Genomic DNA, 20,172 nt, shown 5'->3' on the forward strand with positions numbered 1-20,172 from the left:
TGAAGAATGTATATAATTCTGCCATTATTTGTTTGGAGAACTGTAGGCTTCTCCGTATTTATATATTAACTACAGCCTTATGATTAGAGTTGTCCTTAGAAATATGATGTCCTTGTTATCAATCATACTTGATTTTTAATTGCAGTGGATTTTGCTCTGATGTCAGGTATCTGGGTTTATCATATTGGGTACAATATTGGTAAGAAAAGATGTACTTTATATTCAAGGTAGTATCTGATTTTGCAAAGTATGTAACTAATTACTAAAGTTAAATAGATATCACTTAATAAAATATTAATTCTTAGATTACTGTAATATTAATGTTTTAGTGTAGGGTGATGTGCAAAGCTGTATGCCTATAGGCAAGAACGGGTACTTTAAATATAAATTAAATAAAGAAAAAAACTGGCTGTTTTCTAAAAATAAAATAACTGACAATAACAAATATTTGGTTTATGATATTTTAGCATTAAAAATAACTTTTCGATGCATAAATATTTGAAAATGCTTGTAACTGATACCAACTTGAGCATAAATTTTAATTATAATTATTATAATAATTTTCTTATATATTCCATAGTAATTTTTTTTATTCAGCATTTTGCCAAGCAAGTTGGTAAATTAAAGCTTTAAATAAATGGTTTGCTGTACTTCAGAAGTCATTGACTTTGGTTAGTAAAGATAAATAATGCCTATTTGTGTTACTAAGGACCATAACAAATATGAAGATCACTTCATATTATTAACAAGTCCAGAGGAGGGCCATGAGGATGATCAGGGGACTGGAGCACCTCCTGTATGAAGACAGGTTGAGGAAGCTGGGGCTGTTCAGCCTGGAGAAGAGAAGGCTGCGTGGAGACCTCATAGCAGCCTTCCAGTATCTGAAGGGGGCCTATAGGGATGCTGGGGAGGGACTCTTCATTATGGACTGTAGTGACAGGAGAAGGGGTAACAGGTTAAAACTTAAACAGGGGAAATTTAGATTGGATATAAGGAGGAAGTTCTTTCCTGTGAGGGTGGTGAGGCACTGGAATGGGTTGCCCAGGGAGGTTGTGAATTCTCCATCCCGGGTGGTGTTAAAGGCCAGGTTGGATGAAGCCTTGGGTGATATGTTTTAGTGTGAGGTGTCACTGCCAATGGCAGGGGGGTTGGAACTAGATGATCTTAAGGTCCTTTCCAACCCTAACTATTCTATGATTCTATGATTCTAAAATCAGCAGACTTTGGGATGCTTGCTCTCAAATTGCTAGTGGATGTAAGGACACTTCATCAGATTGCCAGCTGACAGCTCAGATGACCTGTTGTTTGGAGAGCGAACTGTTCTGTTAGTCAAATGGTGAGGTACTTTCACCAAGTACAGAGTTCAGAGAAGCCGGAATGGAACTCCAGTGTGGGCATACTTGCTGTAGGATATTTTTGGTATTTTTGTTATCTAAAGAAGGATATGGAGGTGCATGTCATTCAGAATTATATAGAAGGATCTGAAAGCTAGGAGATTGACTAAGGGTGTTTAATTAGGGAGGAGAAGGAAAACACTAGTTATGATGCTGTGTCAGGTATGCAAGCCTTCTTTGCTTCCTCATTTCCTCTGATCAATAGCTGACCATTATGCTTTCTTCACTGTAATTATACTTCCCTACCAGTATCTTACCTCTGCATTACAAATGTACTGAGAATCTTCTTCTTTATGAGGTACTCAGGAAATATTCGTGCAATGCTGAACTGCAGATATGGGGACATTCCAAATTGCGTTAAACAGTGCTTCAATACTCCATGTATTCTGTTGCATGGTACAATGTATAACACTTGTATCAACAAAACTAAACCCTAGGACTAAAATTTGAAATGATTGACATATTGCTAAAAATTATGAAAATATTAAATGGGCAAAGAAAGGAGCAGAGCTCAGAAATACTGCAAGTGACATTTGACAAGCTACATTACTTTGTATTTGGAACTGTGTAGGCAGTTTAGAAACAAAGGTAATTAAAGTATTAATTTAAATTAATCTCAAAACAATTTGTCCCATGCATATATGAAAAATTATAGATTATCATCAGTAAGTGTTCTGGAAAAAATTAAATGCAGTGCTTGATATATTGAAAAATACAAGTTCATCTTAAAGCTAGTAAAATCAATTGCAAATAGTAAATTCAGTGGACAGTCATGCGAAGCATACTTAGATTCAATGCAAAAACTCAAAATCTGAGGAACTTATGGTATTTTCATGGCTTTGAAGAACAAAATTAGTATTCAGCCTTTTATGGTTTAAAATGATTATTCTTGACATCATATTTTTTTCATCTGAGATACTAACTCATGTTTAAAAAAAAACAACAAACCACATGTGTTTAATTGCCTGGAGACATTAAGAATGTATATATAAATATATACACACACGTATGTATTTATTTTTTTAGGAAAAGGAGGATGACAAATCAGACACATCAAGCTCACAGCAACAGAAAAGTCCACAAGGTCTGAGTGACACCGGGTATTCTTCTGATGGGATATCAAGTTCACTTGGTGAAATTCCAAGTCATATCCCCGGTGATGAAAAGGATTTACTCAGAGAATCACATAAAAAAGACACTATTTCACAAGAAAGTCCACAAAGCCCCTCAGATCTCGCTAAATTGGAAAGTACTGTACTATCTATTCTGGAAGCTCAGGCAAGTACACTTTCTGATGAAAAATCTGTGAAGAACAAAGAGCTTTATGAAATGTATGGGGAACAGACAAAGGATCAACATAAACCAAAACCTTTGCCAGTCACTCCAGAATCTTACAGTTCAGATGAGGAAGACTTAGAAGCTATTCAAGAACGTGAAAGAACTATTGTAGAAGATGGTAAGGGAAGTGCTTCCTCCCGGGCAGACTACAAGGAAGGAGATGGAGGAGATGACATATTGGCAAGAAGACAACGCTATGATTCTGTGGAAGACAGCAGTGAGAGTGAAAACTCACCTGTCCCAAGGAGAAAAAGAAGAGCTAGTATTGGTTCTTCAAGCAGTGATGAGTATAAACGAGATGACAGTCAGGGATCAGGTGATGAGGAAGACTTCATTAGAAAACAGATTATAGAAATGAGTGCCGATGAAGATGCCTCAGGTTCTGAAGATGATGAGTTCATTAGAAGCCAACTCAAAGAGATCAGTGTAACTGAAAGCCAAAGGAAAGAAGAAGTGAAAAGCAAAGCCAAAGGAACAGCTGGAAAACATAGAAGAATGACACGGAAGAGCAGTGCAGGATATGATGAGGATGCAGGAAGAAGACATTCATGGCATGATGACGATGATGAGACATTTGATGAAAGCCCAGAGCCGAAATACAGGGAAACTAAAAGTCAAGACAGTGAAGAACTTGTGGTAACTGGAGGAGGAGGCCTTCGGCGTTTCAAAACAATAGAATTAAATAGTACAATAACAACTAAATATTCTGAAGCATCTGAACAGCAGAAAGGTATTTTATATTTTGATGAAGAGCCTGAGCTAGAGATGGAGAGTCTTACAGATTCACCAGAGGATAGATCTAGAGGAGAAGGGTCTTCTAGTTTACATGCTTCTAGTTTTACACCAGGTACGTCTCCTACTTCAGTGTCATCACTTGATGAAGACAGTGACAGCAGTCCTAGTCACAAAAAACTGGGAGGGGAGAGCAAACAACAGCGCAAAGCCAGACATCGGTCACATGGTCCTCTTCTTCCAACTATCGAAGATTCTTCTGAAGAAGAAGAACTACGGGAAGAGGAGGAGCTGCTAAAGGAACAAGAGAAACAGCGTGAATTAGAACAGCAACAAAGAAAAAGTTCAAGCAAAAAATCTAAAAAGGACAAGGATGAACTCAGAGCTCAGAGAAGAAGGGAACATCCAAAGACTCCACCAAGTAATCTTTCTCCAATTGAAGATGCATCTCCAACAGAAGAATTACGACAAGCAGCAGAAATGGAAGAGCTGCACAGATCTTCCTGTTCTGAATATTCACCTAGTATTGAGTCAGATCCGGAAGGATTTGAGATAAGCCCAGAAAAAATAATAGAAGTGCAAAAAGTTTACAAATTGCCTACTGCTGTCTCTCTCTACTCACCAACAGATGAACAACCAATTGGACTCCCAAAAGAAGAAAATGGTCAAAAGACATTGAAAAGTGCTGAAGAGGTATATGAGGAGATGATGCATAAGTCCAAGTCATTTCAAATTGCAAATGAAAAAGATGAAGTATTTGAAAAAGAATCTTTATATGGTGGAATGTTAATAGAGGATTACATTTATGAATCTTTAGTAGAAGATACTTACAATGGAACTATTGATACTAATCTTGTCATGAGACAAGATGAGAGCAGTGAGTATATACAACAGAGAGGTAAAGAGAAAAAAATAAGAGCTTCAGATCAGATGTATGAGGAGCCACAGAAAGTTACTGATCTACAGAAAGACTACTATAGTGTTGAGACTTTACATTCTATGGTGCCTCAAGAAGATATTGTTTCTAGTTCTTACATTATCCCAGAAAGTCACGAAATAGTTGTATTAGACAGCACAGTAACTTCCACCACTGAGGAAAAGCAGTTGTTAGATGCAGAAGCTACTTATGAAGAGCTTATGAAAAGACAGAGAATGCAGCTAACCCCAGGGTCCAGTCCAACACAACCAGCTTCAGGTTTTGTTCCCACTTCTGATACACAGGTATCTAGTGTTGGAGAAACAGTGGATAGTACATCCTTAACATCAAGCACTACTTCAGCAATCTCAGATGTATCACCCGTCAGTAGCACAGCACTTTCTATTCCAGATGTTAAAATAACACAGCATTTTACAGCAGAGGAAATGGAAGATGAATACTTAACAGATTATGCCAGAGAAATTCAAGAAATAATTTCTCATGAAACATCAATGTTGACATACTCTGAGACATCAGAAGGTGCTACATCAATATTACCTTCTGATACTGCTTCCTTAACATCATCTACATCTTCAGTTTGTACCACAGATAGCTCATCACCTATAGACAGTGCAACCACAGGTTATGTAGATACAGCAGATGCTGTATGTAAGCTAGCAGATTCTGAAGGTGTCAGGATAATAACCCAAGTTCCTTTAACATCTGCAAAAGAGTACTCTGAAGTGAGCATGCCTTATGAATCTATTACTGAAGCCACTAAAAAGCCATCTATAGCATCAGATAAGCAAAGTGTGGATCAACCTGCAGTTTGTTTGCCTGAAATTGCACCTTCAGTAATGGCAACTACACTTATAAAACCCAAGCAATATGCAGCTGATACCATTACCTTTGATACCTCCAAATCAGAAGAGGAAGCAGCTAGGAAAATCAAAAGTACAATAGAGGCTGGCATTGTCAAAATTCATCAGGAAGATTCACATGAAGAATTGGGTGTTGATATGACAAGGATTAATTTAACTAGCACTACATCTGAGCAGCCACCTGTATGTATAGTGTCAGTACCAGTTACAGAGCCTGCATCAGAAATATCTTCTGTACCTACTCCTAGTGTTGTAAGTAAGACCAGCATGGTCTCTGTGCCTTCCTCAGCTCCTGCTATAACAGCCAAAGTATTCTCTCTTTTTAGAAGCTCTTCTTTGGATTCTCCTGCACAACCTTTTCCGCCCCTACCTCCTCCTCCTCCTCCACCACCTCCTCCACCACCATTACCTCCACCTATTTTACCCAAGCCAGCCATTTATCCCAAAAAGAAGCCACAGATTAAGACTCCACCAGCAACAGATCCCACAGTGGTACCTTCAGTCACAAATGTTCCAATACTGGAGTCCACATCTGTATTAAAGAATCATGTGGTACCTATCGCAAAAACATACACCCCAACACCACCTCCTGTACCACCCAAACCGTCCTCCATTCCAGCAGGGCTTGTTTTCAGTCACAGGCCCACTGAAGTAACTAAACCTCCAATTGCTCCTAAACCAGCAGTTCCTCCACTCCCCATAGCTGTTCATAAGCCAGCAGAAATGCAGCCCAAGCCAATAGGTTTGCCATTGACTTCAAGTATGACTCTGAATTTGGTCCCTGCAACTGAATACAAAATAGCATCTCCCACTTCCCCTTTGTCTCCACATTCTAACAAATCTTCACCAAGGCTGACAAAACCCTCACAGGAAACCTATGTTGTCATCACATTGCCATCTGAGCCTGGAACTCCCACAGAAGCTGTAACTAGTCAGGCTGTTACCAGCTGGCCTTTAGAACCACTTTCTAAAGAAGAGATTCCCCAGCCTATGCAACCAATTTTTACTCCACCCTTGAAAACTATGGAAATTCAAAGTATGGTAGATCAGAGTATGTATGTTTCAGGTGCTTTGCAAGCTATTCCAGCCACAACACAGTCACTTTTCAAAAAAATGCCTAGTTCAAAATCAGAAGTAGTAACAACAGAGGTAACCAAGACCACAGTGTCTGTGGTTAAAGGCCCAGTGCCTGGTTTTGGTTTAGATAGTGTCGCTATTACTATACCTCCAGAGCCACTACACATAGGAGATCAACCAAGGTATAGAGAGAACGGAAGATTCCATCCACTGGGCGATGTCATAGATCTTCGCACTTTGTCTAAGATGGATATCGAAATGAAAGATAGTTGTATGGATCTGTCTGCTGTTTCCATGGACTTGAGAAGGCAAATGCCACCAAGTGATACATGTGGGAGGCCAGTAAGTACTGTCCAGCCAGCTATAATAAATCTTAGTACATGTGTTGCTGATCCTTCTCTGTCTGTAGTCACTGAGACAGTAACTGTAGTGACCTGCACTGCCACTGTAAGCTACACTTCCAGTACAGACAGCCTTGTGGATCTGGGGCATGCGATGACAACACCACTGCAGTTAACAACAGCAAAGCATTTTGAGCCTGCATACAGAGTAACAGGCAGCCAGGCATTCTCTGCAGGTAGAGATGAAGTGCCAATAAATTTATCCCTAGGTACTGCAACCCATGCGGTGACATGGGCTACTACAAAGCCTGTTACTGTACCACCTGTTGGTGTTACAAATGGTTGGACTGATCTCTCCACTCCTCAGGAGCCCATGGAGAGTGGAGCAGTTGATCTTAGCACTACAAAATCCCACAGAACAGTAGTAACAATGGATGAAACTACTTCAGGTATCATAACAACAGTGATAGAAGATGATGAAAAGCCTGTGGATCTGACTGCAGGGAGAAGAGCTGTCTGCTGTGATGTGGTTTATAAATTGCCATTTGGTAGGAGCTGTACAGCACAGCAGCCGCCAACTACACTTCCTGAAGATCGCTTTGGTTACAGAGATGACCATTATCAGTATGATCGTTCAGGGTCCTATGGCTACCGAGGAGTTGGAGGTATGAAACCATCCATGTCTGACACAAATTTATCAGAAGCTGGACTGTTTGCATACAAAAGCAAGAATAGCTTTGATTATCGTGTTGGGGCAACTGATGCAGCAGTAGATCTTACTTCTGGAAGAGTTACTACAGGTCAGTATGACACAGCAGCAGATCTTTCTTTGAAATATAATTTTGATGTTCCTCACCTCATTTCAGGATAATTTTTTTATTATTATTTTTTCCCCTCCTTCTGTTGTTTTGTCTTCTTTTGGACAATGTGACAAATTATTCTGGATTACACATTTTTCATTTCTTCATTTCACATATGTGTTTTGCACAGACGTGCCTGCATGTGCCTGCATGTTCAGAAATGCTGTTTCCTTCACATCTAAAGTAGATCATTAACCTGAAGATTTGCATGCAGTTTTCCCTTCCTATTTAATTCATCAAGATGGGATGACTTTCAGAATCCACAAAGCAGCATTCTTTTGTGGGACTGGACTGTAACTTTGCCCTGTAATTTCAGGTGAGGTTATGGATTACTCAAGCAAGACTACTGGTCCTTATCCAGAGACTCGGCAGGGGATTTCGGGCATCGGGCTCAGTACACCGCAGTATTCCCAGGCAAGAATGGTATCATCTTTGGGTTCCCAGTTTGGCGTTGGAAGTGTTTTAAGATCATCCAATGGTGTTGTTTATTCTTCAGTAGCAACTCCAATCCCATCCACATTTGCCATCACTACACAACCCGGTTCTATTTTTAGTACATCTGTCAGAGATTTACCTACTCTCCAGACAATTGACTCGGTGCCCTCTTTATCAACTTTGCAACAAAGCCAGCCCCTCCCAAGATCATACAGTTTCTTGACGACAGTGGCAGCTGAAAAAGATAGTGCAATTACTTCCATTGATATGGAGACAGGGTTACCGCCTCTTACTATAGAAACTATTACCACTGAGCCAACCAGCTTGATACCCACCTTAACTACAGCATCTGGAGTTTATACAGATGTAATTGAAGATGACGTTGCCCTTCTTATTGCCCCTGAAGAAGGCAAACAGCAGCAGCTTGATTTGGAACGGGAACTTCTTGAGCTTGAGAAAATTAAGCAGCAGCGCTTTGCAGAAGAGCTGGAATGGGAACGTCAGGAAATTCAAAGATTTAGGGAACAAGAAAAGTTTATGGTGCAAAAAAAGCTTGAGGAGTTGCAATCCATGAAACATCATCTCCTATTTCAGCAAGAAGAGGAGCGACAAGCTCAGTTTATGATGAGGCAAGAGACATTAGCCCAGCAGCAGTTGCAGCTTGAGCAATTCCAACAACTTCAACAACAGCTCCACCAACAGTTAGAGGAGCAAAAAATTCGTCAAATATATCAGTATGGTTATGACCCTTCAGGAACTGGTTCGCCACAAACTACCACAGATCAAACACTTTTGGAAGGACAGTATGCAACCACAGAAAATGGCCAGTTTTGGCCTGCTGATGATGCAACTACTACAGCTTCAGGAGTCCTGGGTATTGAAATTCCACAAAGCCAAACGTGGTATACAGTACAGTCTGATGGCATTACCCAGTACATACCCAGGTCTAGTATCCTAAGCTCTGCTTCAGAAATGTCTCTTAAGGATATTGATGTTAGAGAGGAAAAGCAGTTGAAAAAGAGAAGTTCTATGCCAAAATTACGTGGTCCATATGAGGAGCTTGAGGAGACCCTGGAAGGAGAGCCCCGGTGCTTCAAAAAGATAGTGGACAGTGGAGTGCAAACTGATGATGAAGACGGAGCAGACAGAGGTTATACAAACAGGAGAAGGAGAAATAAGAAAAGTGTTGATACGAGTGTTCAGACAGATGATGAAGATCAAGATGAATGGGATCTTTCTAGCAGATCCAGAAGGAAGCCTCGTGTAGGGAAATACAGTGAGAGTACTGCTGAGGTAGACAAAGCTAAACAATTCTCTAAAGTATCTAGTATTGCAGTTCAGACAGTGGCAGAGATTTCAGTACAAACAGAACCCGTAGGAACAATAAGAACACCTTCAGTCAGGGCCCGATTGGATGCTAAGGTTGAAATCATAAAACACATTTCAGCTCCAGAAAAGACATATAAAGGAGAAAGTTTGGGATGTCAAACTGAGACAGAGTCAGATACTCAAAGTCCCCCATATCTGTCAGCTTCATCTCCTCAGAAAGATAAAAAACGCCCAACACCATTAGAGATAGGATACTCATCCCACCTTCGTCCAGACTCCACACTCCAGGTAGTCCCTTCCCCTCCCAAATCTCCCAAAGTCCTCTATTCACCCATTTCACCGGTTTCACCGAGCAAAGTTATAGAGTCAGCATTTGTACCCTATGAAAAACCCATCACTGATGACATCAGCCCTCAGAAGATGCTGCATGCTGACATTGCCAAGGTTCCTCCATCAAGCCCAAAGGCAGCAAAGATGATGCAACGCTCTATGTCTGACCCTAAGCCCCTGAGTCCCACAGCAGAAGACAGTTCAAGAGCTCAGTTTCAGTACACTGAGGGTTACATGGTAAGAAGTACTTGCTTTCTTTTTTTTTTTTTTTATTCTTTTTTTAATATGCAATTCTACAGTTATCAGTACAGCATGAGGGCTGACACAGTCATTTGCAGTACCTGTGAATGTAGTCTTTTTGCTCACCTTGCTAAAAAGTCCCAAGGAACATCTGCTATCTAAAGTAATGGTTATTTGCTTCATTGCTTTCCCTGGAATTAAAAGAATTTGTATTACGTTCTTACTAAGATTCAGGGAAAAAGCACAACAAATTCTTGTTCAGAATTTGGAAGGCTCTTCAGGTTTTACATAAAGTGGTTAGCGCTAATCCATTTTCATTAAGTAAATGAAAACCATTTTCCTTCTAAGCATACTCAGCTCTTGTGGCATGGTCTGAAGTGCATTTACCTTGAAGTTACTGCATGTGCCTTCTGAGAAGTAGCTAACACCAGATTTATAATTACCTTAGTTAGCTGTCCTTTTTAACCCTCATGAGGTTTCTTGTCTATTTGTGACTCAGTGGGTAATCTTCTGTCTCCCACACCAAAAGTTCTCATACCAAAAAGCCATGTGTTTGTTTGTTTTGGATAAGGAGGATTATCAAGAAGTTATGCAAGTGTTGAGGGCTGTTCCTTGTGAGGTTAGAGGAGGCAATTTTGAATAAGGCTGACATCATCAGGACAAAGTTTTCATTTCTGCAGTATTCCTTTTCCTTGAGAAATGAGAAGTAAGATTTCTGATTTGGGAACCAGTATGTTATTTATTAGCAAGAGAAACAAGTCCTGCCTAAAAAAAAAAAAAAAAAAAATCCTTTATAATTTAACATGTTCTTGGTTGTCCTTTTGTGCAAGTCCATTCCCTTCTTTCAGTTGCAGGGTCAGTATCTTATTTGTCAGAGGTCTGCACGAGTTGCCATTCAAGTTCTTCAGCAATTCTATCTTATATTCAGTCATGTGCAAATACATGAGTGATTAGTATGGGCTGGATAGAATAAAGAGGGTTTATTCTTTGTATTTAGTGATTTGTGGTAGCTTTCAAATGCAGAATTAGCTGATTATGCCCTCCAAGGCTCCCACTGTAAGCAGTTTCTGCATCTTCACATATTTGTACAGATATTAAATACTGCAACCGATTGGAAAACGGTACTTAAGAGTTTTGAAGGGATAACTGTGGTCATGACATTGGCACCCCATATAAACATAATTTGCTATTGCAGGGTTAGTACACTGGGGAAACTGTAGCACAAGTACTAAAGTTTCATGTAGACTGGAATAGCATCTTCAAGAATGTTACTCAAGTGTACTGGCTTCTACTACACATTGGAGAGTAGGTATAATATTGTAAAATGTCAGTGTAGTGAAACTGTTCCTGAAGACAAATTGTTCAGTTCACTTGTTTCATAGATACATATATATTTGATATGAATTGTATACTTTGACAGATGATAACTTCATCCATGATGGATGATATATGTTTGGACATCTATATGTTTATACTAGCTGAGAACCTGATTTTAGGACTGTATCATCTTGGAAGCTCAGGAAAGAGTGGATAGTGATTTCTTCTTTTGTACATTTTGCCACACTCGAAAGCTCTTCCTAAAAGTAGCATACACAGTGTCACTGTTGGCAAAGCATAAACCTTTTTTAACTTTTTTTTCAGCTTTAGAATGGTATAATTGTAGCAACACATCATTGTTATACTCAAGTTTAAATACAGGATAGCTTTTGGATAATTTAAAAAATAATTTTGACACTGGGAATGTTTTATCATTCTTTCTTTGTACAGTGCCCACAATAGTTGAAGTCTTTGTTGATTCTCTCTGTATACTTTTGTGCCTCCTGACTGGAGAGATCCTAATTGCCGAATTATAGAAAGGGAAAGGTAGAAAGAATCAGTTATGGCAGTCAAAGAGTAAAGTTCAGTGCAGAAAAACTTGTGAAACATCTCATTCTGGAAAGGAGAAGTTACTAGAGCTGAACATAAAAGAATAAAGATTGTTCTTTCACTACCTTACAGAAATGGAGTGTGTATATGAATATTCTTTGCATGAATGAATATCCCATCACTTTTTTAGCAGTTCTTGTTTCAGGGTTATGTCTTTGCATTCATAAATACTGCAGGTGAAAAGGGTGTTCATGTGTTCATGTGTATGTTTCACAGGCTTTTTTTATGACAGTTTATCAAAAAAGTTGTTCCTTATGCAATCAGTGGGGCTAAAAGGAAAGGAATAAAACTGGTGTTTTTCTAAGTCTTACAATGAAATGATACCTTGTGCCTCAGGCAGTGCAGTTTCATCATTCATGTACAACATTACAATATTTCAAGAGAAAAGATTATGGAGATTGTGACAAAGATGATTAAGTTAGCTCTGTATGGTTTTGAACTGCTGCTTTGAATACAATTTTTTTTTAATGTACCTTTTATAGGAAGGTATTAAAATGTTTTATCTAATCTAGTCTGAAAGGCTGAAAAATAACCCAGTAGCTAATCACCTAATAAGTATCCAGATAATATTGCTTTTAATGATGCAAATTTAATTTTCAGATAAGGTATATGTTTACATTGCATTTTCACTTACTGTCTATCATAGTCATTGGCTCTATATGAACAGCTATTGAATGAACATAAACGATGGCTTACTATTCATCCAAAGTGAAAGTATTGTTTTCCATTATGTCCTAGCTGGTAGTTCTTATGTGCTATCCATTTCTGTGATGTACATTAGTAATCAAGTGTAGCTGTGTCCAAGAAAAAGTGTGAGCTATGGGTTGTCAGCACCAAAAACATTGTGGAAGCCACCCACCTGGAATTGGTATTTTGCAAAGATACCTGGTTTTCCTGTTTTGTGAGCTTTGTGCCGCTTGAGCTCCCACTGGCAGTGAGCTCTCTAGCCTTGATTTTGATAGACTGTCCAGCAGTCCAGTGTGCTAGGATTCCACAGAGTGCAAAGCCCTAGTAATGGTTTCCATGAGGGCACTGGAAAGTGTTAGTAGACTTTGGAAGTGGAGATTGAATTTTGTCCAGCAGCAATAAGAAATTGTGAGTACCTGTCTAGTTTAATAAAGAAATAACATTACACCACTGCATTACAGAATCAAGTCACATGCCAGTCAGAGTCAACTTGGGCACTTGTGCACATTGCATATGTGTAATCAAAGATGGAAGTTGTTTTCCTTTTTACTTTGGATGCAAAATGCTTGCTCAGCTAAACAAAAGCAAATTGCAGAAGATCTTGCACATGGGTTGTCACACACATACAACATCTACAGCTAAGCGGTGCATAAAGACTCAGCAGAAATTTTGTATTCATGAAGCTAATGCAAAGACACATCTGTCAACAGCCTGTCAGCTTCAGGGTAGAAACTGTACATTTAAGCTTCAACACTTAGAACAAATTCTATCAATCTGTTTATTAAGAGTGTTAACAAAGACTTTTTTTGAATTTTTTAGCTAATGTGGGTTGCCATATTTGTAAGGTAAATATAATTCAAATCCTTATACTGTACTAAAAAAGGTCATGATTTCAAGCAAAATCCCTAAAGAGTCTGCTTTATTTAGATAAGAATCATGGGACTTCATCTATTGCTGTAGTGATTTTTTACCGATTTTATAGCTGTAAATGTGTTTAATAGCATAAATTTAGAAGTAATGAAAACAAAGCACACAAATCTGTATAACTATTTTTTATCTTCTATGGTATCCTAAAACTTTCAATTCTAAAACTGAAGGATAGGATTTCAGTGATTTGGGCTGCCATTTGCTGTGCTAGGCATGTTATACATCTGGGCACTGAAGAGAGGAAACAGAGTAGTTGCTCCCAGTAGAATTAAAACTTTCCATATATCATATCCATGATGTTTTGCTTGTTTATTCAGGTCTAAGCTGATCACCCAACTTATATTTCAATGAGAAATGTTCTTCTTGGGTAATGAATAAAGATAGGGATAATTACCTGTTTTTGAGGTTGGGTATTTCTGTTTGTTTACCTTCTTCAGAAGCAGAGAAGAGGTTTGTTTATTAGTGTCATGCCAGAATGGCAGGTAACAGGTTTCTGCAATTGTTAGAGCACAAGAAGTTGATGTTTACCATGTTTTCTTGTTATCCGGCCTGAATTCCAGCTAGAAGGGTTTGGTACTTTGTTATAACTTTTACAGTTACTGTAAACTATTCTGAAGTGTCTTGGGATCTGAGGCATGGGTGGTCACATGGTTGTAACTGCAAAAGTCTTAATTCAGTGACTTTAATTTTCCATTTTAGACCCATGATTCAGTTCAGAAAAAAAGGAAGAACATTTTGCTTTATATAAAAGTTAAATTTCAACATAAAAGAGTCATTACCTCTTGCAGAAACAGCTGCTATTTGGGTTTAAGTACAGATGGGTGTTGAATGAGGAACCATCATTGGTAGTGCATTAGAATGACGTAGATTTAAAGTGCGAAGTTGTGCAGGTTTTTTTTCCCATTTGATTCTGAGTGGTATCTGTGGGCTGTGGTTTAATGGAACTCTTCTTCAGGCACTGGTGACAACTGGTCCTTCATTTTGGCTATGCATAAGTCTTAAAGAACAGCCTGGAAGCAGCCTGATTTACATGATTCATATGGTCTGCATGTAGTTTGTGAGCTGCATATGTGGGTCTGTCTTACCCACAGGTTTCTGAATCCCTGAAGAGTGCCCTGCAACTACTTATGAGGCTGGTTGGCCCATCATTGCCCATGAACAGGGTGATCTTATTTTGAGATTGAATTCAGGCCAGCAATCCAAAGAAGGTGTAGATGTACCTACTGAGTTCCTTTTGTGTTTGAATATTGTCACACAGTTTTTTGTATGTTACAGACAAATTAACTGGAAACTGAGTCGATCCAACATCTAGAATCAATTCCAGCCCCTTCCAACCTGGCCTTGAACATTTCCAGTAATGGGGCAGCCACAGCTTCCCTGGACGCCCTGTGCCAGTGACTCACCATCCTCATAGTGAAGAATTTTTTGCTAATAAAAATATCTAATCTGAATCTACCCTTTTTCAGTTTAAAGCCATTACTCCTTGTAACCCTACATGCCCTTGTCAAAAGCGCCTCTCCAGCTTTCTTGTAGGCCCCTTAAGGTACTGGAAGCTGCTCTAAGGTCTCCTCAGAGTCTTCTCCAGGCTGAACAACCATAACTTTCTCAGTCTGTCTTCATAAGAGAAGTGCTCCAGCCCCTTGGTTGTCTTTGTAGCCCTTTTCTGGACTTGCTCCAACAGGTCCGTGTCCTTGTATTGGGAGCCCCAGGGCTGGATGCATTACTCCATTACTTCCTGTGCTGTATCCTTTGGAATAACATTTCTATGATTCAAATGAGGTGTCTTTTTTTTCCATCTGACAGATCTTCGAAACAGAACTACTCCACATTTGGTTAACATATTGTATAAACATTATTTTCTAAAGCACATTTATCTGGGTCAGTCTGTCTTGCCTGATACTTTTATATTAGTTGATTTCACATCTTCTCTATTCAACCAAAGGACATTCCCACATAATGTAAAATTATTATGCTATTCACTCTTTTGCTTTCAAAAGGGATTCTTAATAATCTTTTATAAAGCATGAGTTTTATGGCAGAGTTGACAGAGAACTAGGTTTTCTGTCAGTTGGGCATTTTCTCACCTGCTGTCAGCTTACCCATCTTCCTCTTAAGCCAGCTGTTATATACACATTAAAAAAAAAACACCCCTGGCCAACAAATCCAATCCCTTGCTCTTTCATCTTCCATAAATATGACGAATAAGAGTGAAGGTCCAGTAATGTCTTTCCCCTCATTTCCGGCTATCTTGGTTATTGTTGTTATGCATTTTAGGAATACTTTGAGTTTTTGGGTGTGGAGATATAAGCTAATACCATGTTCCCTGCTTTAAAGTGAGAAATAAAGCATATAAATGTACACAGCAGAACCAAGCAGGCATGGAAGAATGACTGAGAGGCACATGCCAACTAGCAAGTTTTGGCCTACTTTGGCTGTTTTACTTCAGACCTGCATCTCCTATCAAGGCATGGATTACTGCAGTTAGTCTGAATATGTAGTAGGAAGGTAAAATTACTAGTGTAATTGCTTGACTGAATCAAGAGCGCATTCCACATGTTCTGCTGATGAGTTTGTCTTCCTGCCTTTTATTCTGTCTACTTTTATGAGCAGCTATGAGTGAGGAAAATCATATTGCACTGAGCAAATGAGAATAAATTCTCCAAAAAGGAACAATGTCTATAAAATCTTCCATAGAAAGGAAGCACTGCCTATACTATGTTAGCAAGTTGGTACAGTAAAAGCAGAACGATAACTCAAAGTAGCCCATGCTAAAATATCTGCTAGAGTATACTGTTTTGCTTGAAGGGAGCCAGTCATTGATTTGGACTGGTTTTCCCTACTGGGATTTGAGGACATCCAACATACACTTAGAACAGAGCTTCTTACTTTTCTCCCGTGTGAATCTAGTTTGCATGCATGCAAACCTCTCTGCAAACTAAGGATCACTAACTAGGGAAGACCAATTTGTTCTTGACAAAGTATTCCAGACTTCATCTCTCAACAAAATGCAAGCTTTAATTCCAACGCTTTTTCACATAATTTTATTAAAATATTTTTAGGTTTTGTCTTGATGTTGCCTTGATCAGCCAAATGTGATTACACATTGCTTGGAAGTGATCCAGGGCTGGCAAAACCCCATGATAGCTCATATGTCCTATATGAAGATTACTAAAAAATCCCAAAACAGAACCACAGTACATAAAAAAAATTGTGATCACGTATAATTAAATGCAACAAAATACTGAGAACAGTAAAAAAGTGTTCTGTATGCCTCTCATTCTCCACTGTCCAAATTGTTACCTTTGCTCTGCATACGAGGCTTCTAGGGTGTTTCTTTAACACAAATCAGGGCATTTAAAATTCTCCTTGCTTTTTGGTTTGGGGATGTTTTTCTAGAAAGAGTTCACAGTATGCCATTATTGAGATATTATTCTGTTCAATCAACTCCTTAGAATTTAAAGGGGTGCATCTCCATGAAATTTCAATACCTAGGCATACTTTCTTCAGGACATACTTATCCCTGGAGATAAATTTATTTTTAGCATATGAGGTACTAAAAATTTCAAAACTTTCTATTTTTCCTTAAGGAAAAAAATATGAAAAATATCTGCAGAGCTAAATGTGCCCCATATGAGCACTCCCAAATGAAAAAAAAAAATAAAAAAAAAGAAATGAAGGTAGCCAGTAATCTTTGGGCTAGATATGTGTGTGTTCTTAATACTCACCACTGCATTATTACCTTCATTGATAGTTTATCAGAGATCTGAAGTTTTACTTCTTGTCTCTAGAAATACTGGCTATCAGTGTTTCAAACCGCAGTGTGGCCTAATAACACCTAACAGGTTTTTGGGGTTACTTTGGGTTTTGGAGAGTGTTGTGTTTTGGGGGTTTGTGTTTTTTTTTTTTTTTTTGTTTTGGATTTGGTTTTGGTTTAATTAAGACTCACTCATGTTAGAACTAACTTTACCTCTGTTCTGATCCTCCAAATCCTTCTATTCAGGCATTGGTTTTCTACGTCAGTGATTTTATATTAAAAGAAAAAAAGAAAGTTAAGATATCTTAGGTCAAATTGGTCACTGTAAAACTGGAAAGCATTTTTAAGTAGGTCAAGCAATGGTTTGTCATAAGCTTGACTCTTTAATAATTCAGTTGCAATTTAGAGAATGGAGACAGCACTCATCTAGCATTTGTAGACCAATATAGGAAACAAAATTACTTTGGAAAGCAGAATTGTAATTCAAAGCAATGCTCCAAAATCAAATTCAGTAATGATACAGACGCTACAGATACAAAAGAAAAAAATCAATATAGCTGTTTAGGCAATAATAGTACTGAAGATGTTCAGGTGTAATTGCAAAATTTCAGAGTTAATATGACTTAAAATTCTGAAGTGTTTGCATGAAAGGCAGTGGTGTTCCTGGGAAATGCTGAAAACCTGTGCGTGTATAGGATATGTGACGTAATTGTTCTACCCTGCTCAGTGGTTGGTAACACTTCAGCTATAATAATACATGCAGTTTAGGTCAGCACCACTTGAGTTAGAGAGGCTGAAAAAATTCAAAGTTGAGCAAAAGAGAAAGGTTATAAATTATAGATAACAAGGTATTTGTTGAAAGACTGAAGGGGCTGGCTGTGTTCATCTAGAAATAAGACCAAAGCTGGACAAGGTAACAGTCTTTCACTGTGTTAAACACTGTCATATATAGGACAGCTACAAACCACTCTCCACAACCAGCAGAGGCAGGAAACGGATTATCTCAATTTGTGGCCATGAATATTTAGTAGATATGAACAAAAAACTTCACAACTGAATTAACACAAATGGCTTAGAATCAATATATTTTAGTGAAACTGTGCTATATCTGAATATTTGGAATAGCATTAAGGGAGAAAGCACCTACGTAACTGATTTTCCTTCCAAGCCAAGAATATCTTAAACAGTACGAGTAATAGCATTATCTTTAAAAATTTAAGTCTAAAATTAAATACAACTGTCTTTAGTATTCATGGCTCTTCTTACACATTATCATCCACATCATTGCTGTCAGTTTGTAGTGATACAGCATTTGTCACAGGCTGCTCAAGTAAACTAACCACTCAGACCAGAGAGGGCTCTCTCTATAATCTGAATGACCTCAGTGATACAGTCTTCATTTAAAAGTCAGGAAGCTGAGACTAAGAAAGTAGTTCTATAATCAGATAGCCTAAATGCCACATATATCATTCCTTCTGTCCCTTTGCCGAAGTGGTATTCATTCCCCGTTTTACTTTCCTCTTTACATTGCTTTTCACAAGCTTACATATATCTAATATATACCTTGACTGATGAAAGGACAAAGGGTACCTAGTTAAGGTATGAAGAATTGGAAAGATAATGTTTAATATTAGATATTGGTGGTGTAAAATCATAGAATCATAGAATAATTATGGTTGGAAAGGACCTTAAGATCATCTAGTTCCAACCCCCCTGCCATGAGCAGGGACACCTCCCACTAAACCATCTCACCCAAGGCCTCGTCCAGCCTGGCCTTGAACACTGCCAGTGTGGAGCATTCACAGCTTCCCTGGGCAACCCATTCCAGTGACTCACCACCCTCACAGGAAAGAATTTCTTCTTCATATCCAATCTAAACTTCCCCTGTTTAATTTTGAACCCATTACCCCTTGTTCTACCACTACAGTCCTTAATGAAGAGTCCCTCCCCAGCATCCTTATAGGCCCCCCAGCATCCTTATAGGCCCCCTTCAGATACTGGAAGGCTGCTATGAGGTCTCCACACAGCCTTCTCTTCTCCAGGCTGAACAGCCCCAACTTTCCCAGCCTGTCTTCATACCGGAGGTGCTCCTGTCCCCTGAACATTCTTGCGGCCCTTCTCTGGACTTGTTCCAACAGTTTCATGTCCTTTTCATGTTGAGGACACCAGAACTGCACACAATACTCCAAGTGAGGTCTCACGATCACACCTGACCTGGTCACTGTAGATTCCTGTTAAAGTCTGCAAGCAGAAAAATTCTAAGGGGACAACAGTGGCTTCACTAATTTTATATTTTAATTTTAAAATATTATGAATCACACCCATTTCTCAATTGACTATGAACTGATTCTAGATGACTGTGATTGGTTTTGATCAGATGAATCCCATGGTCTCTTGAAAAGCCTGTCCTGTGAGTCTTCTGTGTTCTTATTTCCTGCTTTTTCTCTCATTCAGAACGATGGATTATTTGGTCATGTACTACTTTCCTGTTATCAATTCTGAACAGCAAAAGTTATGATTCAGTTAAAGTTGGGATTATAAATGGTTTTGTAGTTGCCAAAGCTCAATAAAGAAAAAAAAAAGAAATTATTCAATTCACTGAGATGTCATTAGAAAAAAATAGTCTTTCCAATAGTTTTCAGTTTCTCCCAGCATGCTTTTAAGGTCCTTGTCTCCTTACAAATGGGCATCAAAGTGTAGAAAAACTTCTTATTTACAGAACAGAGTTGGTGTTTGCTCCAATCCTGACTTTCAGAAGGTATCATGTCAACAGTTTTCAAATTTTATTTGAAGACCAAGTTTTTCCTTTGTGCTTGTCTTCTCCTTTCTCCAAATAATTTCCGTTTTGTTACCTGGAAGGAGATGAACATCATTGAAAGTTAACTTTCAAATCTACTTTGAAAGTAAACTTTTTCAGAAACTCAAAAGAGTGATTTACCTGTTGCAATATTCAGCTCAGGGAGTGGAATCCATAATGGTAAGTGATTACTTTTTCTGCATTTAAA

The 20,172-nt window shown here is 38.6% G+C and overlaps 1 protein-coding gene across 8 annotated transcripts in view; it reads left to right on the forward strand.

The window, feature by feature from the left end:
* PCLO (piccolo presynaptic cytomatrix protein) overlaps positions 1-20,172 on the forward strand; it is a 354,829-nt gene that overhangs the window by 170,712 nt on the left and 163,945 nt on the right. For all 8 annotated transcript variants that reach the window (XM_061467286.1, XM_061467287.1, XM_061467291.1 and 5 more), the window contains exons 5-6: positions 2,421-7,479; positions 7,856-9,870. In XM_061467286.1, coding sequence (XP_061323270.1) covers positions 2,421-7,479; positions 7,856-9,870 — 7,074 coding nt within the window. The remainder of the gene's footprint in view (positions 1-2,420; positions 7,480-7,855; positions 9,871-20,172) is intronic.

This window comes from Pezoporus flaviventris, unplaced genomic scaffold (genome assembly GCF_033815535.1).
Source record: "Pezoporus flaviventris isolate CSIRO_AGI_PZ_B2104156 unplaced genomic scaffold, CSIRO_AGI_Pfla_v1 ptg000045l, whole genome shotgun sequence".
NCBI classification, from domain to species: domain Eukaryota; kingdom Metazoa; phylum Chordata; class Aves; order Psittaciformes; family Psittacidae; genus Pezoporus; species Pezoporus flaviventris.